We start from the raw sequence: 6,436 nt of genomic DNA, 5'->3' as shown, positions 1-6,436 counted from the left end.
TTTTGATGCATTTTATTTTACAAAACAAAACCACAAACTACACTCATTCTCAGTTGATTCAAATAGAATGCTAGGGACAACGAAACCAGTAAACAAAAGAACCAAATTTTAAGATTCTGATGATTATAAGCTATCAAAGTCAAGTGATTAGCTAAAGAATTAACTTCTCTAAAAGTAAGTCTAAAGATTATAATCAAACTGAGCACACAATCTTATGTCCCAAACTAGCAGTTGAATTCTCCAAGAAATTGAGGACTTGCGAGAGATAAATATTTTTAATATTTCTTGCAATTGATTATAAGAAATTGTAGATACGTTGATTACAAGAATTTGTAGAGACTCTCAAAATTAATTATTTTAAAATTAAAATTAAAATTTTTTTTTATCATAAAACTGTAAACACTTTAAGGGAATCTTTTTTGTCCCCTCATGAAAATTTACTTTATATTTCTGTCAAAATAAAGGGGGAAAAGGGCAACAGAAATGTACGCAGAAGGCAATGAAGAAAGAAAAAAAGAAAGAAAAAAAATGGATGATGGGTGCCACGTAAACAACGGAGAGAGGGTGGTGTTGGAACTTATCGCATACCAAGACTCCAAGGGAGAGATAAGCCGGAAGCGTGCGTGGAGAGCGAAGTGATAACAACTAAACAAAGTGATGGCTCCTCATGGATTTATCATTTCTATGAAATTTAATAACAAATCTATTCTCCCGAGACGTGATATGTTTTGTCTCTCTATATATATTGCAACCCCATTGCCTCTTTCCTATCATCCTTTCCATTCTCCGTTCTTCGTTCTTCTCAAGCCTCTCGTTCTCTGTGTTCCGCCGTTGAAGCTTCAAAGCTCTTATTACGCCTTCACAAACAAAACCCACTTCTCTACTCTTGCTGGTATGCATTCAACATCAACTTTTTCTCTCACTCACACCCCATTTGTGACTGTTACTTCTTTTATATATTTGGCTGTTGCTCTTTGGCTGGGTTTTCTTCTTTCTTATTTGCTACTTTATTTTGATTCTTGAGTATGTGATTCCGGGACTCTTGGACTCCAAGAAATCGAAGAGGGTCGGGTTTTTCGTGCTCTTAGAACGAACCAAATCGCACAATCTTGCTCAAAATTTTTGCAGTTTCTGGTTTCTGCTTTTATATGATGATTGAAACATAAGTCAGTGTGTTCTTTGCAAAAGTAAATCCTATAAGGTATACAAAAGTGTATGATTTACAATTTGATATCAACTTGGTGTGTCTCTATTTGGTATTTGGTGCTGTTCTAGAAGAAAAAAAAAATACTTTTGTTAGGTTTTCCCCATCCATTTTAAGCAGTTGAACATATAAACTTTTTTATAATTAGCTGTGCCTAATTCTCACCTAATCTACATGTGTCAAGCTTTCTCACATACTTTCATCTGAAATAGACTTGAGTTGGAATTTTCTGATTGTAACAAGATTGCAATTTCTAAATCTTGGTAGTCCAAGCTTGATATTTAATTGTTCCAAAAACTTAGTTGGGGGCCAGTATCCCCATTAGAGAATGGAAAATCTTGTGCTAGTCTTTCTAGAAGGATAGATTATAATAGATAAATCTAATCCATCTGATCTATTATCTGTTTAATTTTTCTACAGCACCTTGACTTATCTTGTACAATTAAAACCTCAACTTCCGTTTTTCGCGTTGGTTCTCTGTTTGTTTACTTTGGTTGCTTGTGGTTGAGATCCCCCAATCATGTCAAGTTAATTAACCCTTTTCTCTTTTCCATGTTTCAGATTTAAGCAACTCAAGAATACATCTACCCCAATCCATTAAGATGGCAACAGAGCAATACTTTGAAGATGCGGTGGTCCAGTCCAACTCCATTGGAGACGATAAATGTTCATTTGGAAAATGGAATCCTGTTTCCGAGGTCTCAGAGTCTGAAAACAAGTCCTGTGGTAACTTTGACTGCAGCATATGCTTAGACTCTGTGCACGATCCGGTGGTGACCCTGTGTGGCCATCTATACTGCTGGCCATGCATATACAAGTGGATTCAGTTCCAGACTCCGTCTTCTGAAAGCCAAGAGAACCAAAAACAGCCACAGTGCCCTGTTTGCAAAACTGAAGTCTCCGAATCCTCTCTAGTCCCACTCTATGGTCGTGGTCAAACAACAAAGCCCACGAAGCCATCTAAAGGCAAGGCTCCCAATATTGGTATAGTCATTCCAAAAAGACCTCTCGCTCCTTGCGGGGTTGACACACCACGAACCCCAAGTACCAGCCCTTACGGAACTCAGCAACTCCATCACCGGATTAATCCTTATCAATCCCAACTGAGCAGCACTCAAGGAGGTAGTTATGCAGCTGCTGCTTTACCGATGCATGGTCCTGGTGATACAGCAACACAAGTCTTAAATCCGACGGTCGGCTTGTTTGGTGAAATGGTGTATGCTAGGGTGTTTGGTAACTCGATAACAAATGTCTACACATACCCTAATTCGTATAACCTTGCTGGCAGCGCTAGTCCTAGGGTGAGAAGGCATGTATTGCAGGCTGATAAGTCGCTCAACAGAATGTGTTTTTTTCTGTTTTGTTGCTTTATGTTGTGCCTAATTTTGTTTTGAGCAGAGTTTTTCGTTGCTCATCGTATACATGTAAATTAAATGAGTATGAATATGAAATATATGCGGATTCAACCAGATGATCGGCTGCCTAATTTATGTCTAGGTTGCATGTGTGTGTGTTCCCGGTTAGATCTGATACGGACTCCTTTTTGATAAAGTTAGGATCAATTTTTGGAATTGATACCTCTAGTTTCATTGACGTTATGTGCTTCCTCTGCTTCCAAGAAATAGAAAAATATAAATGGTCTCTTCGAAGCACTTGCACTTCAACTCCCGGCCAAAAGACTAAGACTTCTGTGCTTCTTGTTTAATATTCTTCTCCAATTGTTTCTTTTCATATTTTAGAACTCGTAGTTTTGCCAAAATAATAAATTGAGATGGGTTTCAGCGTGGTTTGTTGATATGGAGGCGAGGAAGGTTTCAGCGAAGGCCTCACACCACACAAAACTAAGCTCCCAATAAAAGGAATAAAATAATAATGAAACTAGAGCTCGGCTCACCAAACTAGAGTTCAACATATACAAATACAGTTAAATGGAAAAATTAACCGACACTAGTAAAGCATAGAGCTGCTAAGAACTATGATGGGTGCAAGTATCAAAAGATGAATAGATCCAATCAGTCAAAAACTGGTAGATATTATAACTCGATGACCTTCAACTGGTTGATGTTTTTGTGGACTTAATGTTAAGAGCTACTACGAATTAGGAAAGCTAACTGAAGTTGTTCAAGGACCATTTAAAAAAAAAAAAAAAAAAACAGAAAAAGTTGGTCAAGGACGACTCAGGAATTTTGAAGTCCCTCTTGAATCTTTTGAAACTCTCTTACTTCTCTTACAATGAGCAGAATTCCAATAAGCTAACTGGGCTTGTTTCAAGGATGCATGTAAGCTTCTTTAACAGCAGTAAATCATCCATTTTCATCTGATCAAGAATTACTGGAAATGGTGTTCCAGCTGCAACACTAGTCCTCAACAGTCTCTGATACAAACCCTTGGACACCGGATCCAATTTGTTTGACAGAATTATCATCTCTTCCATTGCTTTCAACATCTCCTTTCCATTCCAAATAATCCAGAAAGGCAGTGAAAGTGGCTGGATTCGGCATCCACCCGAATCTTCCAACTGAAAGTGCATTCTTCAACATCTCAACTGCCCTGGGTATCTGCTTATTCTCCATAAAACCTATTACTAGCACATGCCATGTGCTGGCATAAGGAATTCTTCCTTCCACAGCCTTGTTTACAAGTGATTCTGCCTTGTCCAAAAGACCCATTTTGCAATAGACAATAAGAAGCCTGTTCAGCACCCGAAAGTCATACATTTTGCACTGTGACTCCCACTCCCCAAATATCCTCAGCTTCCTTAATATCATCCAGCTTCCCAAGAGATGAGAATCATGAGATCATGCAACCATATGGTCCATCCACTGGTTCATTAGACGGCTTATACGTATTCCAAACTCTGTAAACCTCCTCTTTATGGCCAGTACTTGCATAAAGAGTGATAAGAAACTCTTAACGATTTCCTCCCTTAGGCTTCATTCTCTCCATTTTCTTTAGCATTGAAAGAGCCTTTGTTAAAGTTGGATCGATTAGATAACCACTTGCTGCCATTGAATAGATTTTCCAGTAAACAATGAAGTATGAATCTTCCTCCATTCTGTTCAGGATAGTTTCCATCCCAGGCATGTCAAATGCTGCAATATATGCCGCCATTCGGTTCGCTAAAGTACACGCGTCACATAAGGAAATCTTGTTAGAACTTTGTTTGAAATTGTGGGATTGTAATCCGACAGTTTGTATCCACTGTATATGTGTACACAACTAACATGTTTAATGAACTAGTGAAAGGCAAGGTCCATTGTTAGGTCAATTGGGTCAATTTCAAAACCTATCAAAGACTGAGCCCTTTGGGGTTTCTGGGCTCTAGGAACTTAAAATCCTAATCTTCTTTTTGTAATGTCGAATAAAGATAGATGATATGATTTAGTTTTAGACAAATCTGATCTAAACAGTTGCAACTATTCTAAAATTCAAAACAAATGAACAGTTGCGTCTCATTGTCCAAACTCTATAAAAGGATGACAAAATTTAGTGATAAATACATAAGTTTTTCTTGACGTCTCTTTCTTTTAAACAAAACTAGAGGGAAACACAAGTTCGCAAGGTTTCAAGGCATCTGTGCAACACCTTGAAACAGAGTATCTTGCATGACAAACATCTACGATCAACCATAACAGATCTGTAGAGTTGCATCCAGCAAGGTAGACGTCTACAACCAACCATAACACGTGTGGGGATGAAATTTTGTCTCAAGACATTGCATTCGCAAGCCTCTCTCCCAAGAATCAAGTCAGTGATATCAATTCTGTTTTGTTTCCTATTTCATTTGTATATTAGGATTGAAATACTACTGCACTCGTATATTAGGAACAATATTTAAAAAAACGCTAGGCGCTAGTCGAGCAGTGGTCTGCTGCCTAGGCGGGGACTAGGTGATTTTTATTTTTATTTTTGTAACATATATAAAACTTATAATTATATAAAGAGATATTTGAATATAAGTCCAATTTCATTCCGTCATAATGGATGCAGTCCATAGGTAATTTTATTATCAATTTAGGGCCATTGACCTTTGTCATTATGTTTTCGCCCATTTTCTTTTGTCATTATATTTTCATGCCCATTTTACCCCTTGAGTTAAATATAGAAACAAATTAATTTCTTTTAAATAAAAATGGGAAATCAACCTAACTGGAAAGTACAAAAAAAATTTCACCAAAATATTTTAGCTAAAAGATACAAATAACCAAGTAAGAGATATAAATTTAAGGGTTTCTTCTAGTGTAGGCATACCATAAGTAAGAGATACATACCTAAGTAAAAGATATACGATTACGGATTAACTTTATTTGATTACTATAATTGAGATATGTACCTAAGTAAGAGATATAAATTTAGGGATTAGATTTCTTCTATTGTAGGTATAAATAATCGAGATATATACAAAGTAAGAGATATATGGATTAACTTTCTTCTATTGTAGGTATACCATAAGTAATTGATATGTACCTAAGTAAGAGATATATGTTTACGGATTAATGTTATTTGATTACTGTAATTGAGCTATGTACCTAAGTAAGAGATATAAATTTACGGATTAGTTTTCTTCTATTGTAGGTATATATAGTCGAGCTACATATAGTGAAAAAAACTACCTATATATGAGGTATACTGAAATGCTGAATTTTTGAGCTCTTAATACATCTACCACAAAAATTGCATAATGTTTTCCTTAGAATAAGGTTACAATAGTGGTTTGTCAACCTACAATATATATATACTAGCCCCTTAACATGTGCTCGTACATGTCAATCAGCTTTTATTTATTTATTTTTTAAATTTAAAAAGTTCTTGATTTTGGGAAACCTTCTCATTTTTTCATGGGAAGTATTGCATTCTTTTTAAATATGATATAGTCTATTGACTATCTTATCCTTGTATAGAAATAATTTATTTACTAATATCTATATTATGTGAGGACATACATGGTACTTCAAAAATTTAACCATTCCCTCAAGAATTGGCTTAATTATATAAGATATGTACACACACACACACACACACACACACACACACACACACACATACATATAGGGAGAGAATTACAACTTAAATATCAATTACAATGATGACATTCACTGCTGATTGGTCCGTATTCCTTGCTGATTGATGACAATTGCTAATTCCTTGATTCCCTATCCATCAATCACTTTGACGAAGGTACATAATGTGTTTTTCTTTTAACACTCCCCCTTGTGCCAAGTCAAAGATGAA

General features: G+C 36.0%; 1 protein-coding gene across 1 annotated transcript; it reads left to right on the top strand.

Moving 5' to 3' along the window:
* The first annotated feature begins 642 nt into the window (after nt 1–642).
* Nucleotides 643–2,675, top strand: LOC112188885 (E3 ubiquitin-protein ligase RMA1H1). The gene is made up of 2 exons (XM_024328116.1): nt 643–892; nt 1,766–2,675. Exons 1-2 carry the CDS (start codon nt 658–660, stop codon nt 2,596–2,598), a joined length of 1,068 nt encoding a protein of 355 aa, XP_024183884.1. The 5' UTR covers nt 643–657; the 3' UTR covers nt 2,599–2,675.
* Nucleotides 2,676–6,436: the final 3,761 nt, after the last annotated feature.

Source organism: Rosa chinensis, chromosome 2, assembly GCF_002994745.2.
Source record: "Rosa chinensis cultivar Old Blush chromosome 2, RchiOBHm-V2, whole genome shotgun sequence".
NCBI classification, from domain to species: Eukaryota; Viridiplantae; Streptophyta; class Magnoliopsida; order Rosales; family Rosaceae; genus Rosa; species Rosa chinensis.
This window is presented reverse-complemented; position numbering and strand designations above follow the sequence as displayed.

What these genes read in the sequence shown, in the direction of transcription:
- LOC112188885 (XM_024328116.1), top strand. Translation starts at nt 658, where the DNA reads ATGGCTCCTCATGGATTTATCATTTCTATGAAATTTAATAACAAATCT. An exon ending in CCACTTCTCTACTCTTGCTG is followed by an intron (nt 893 to 1,765) that starts GTATGCATTCAA and finishes TCCATGTTTCAG; the next exon opens with ATTTAAGCAACTCAAGAATA.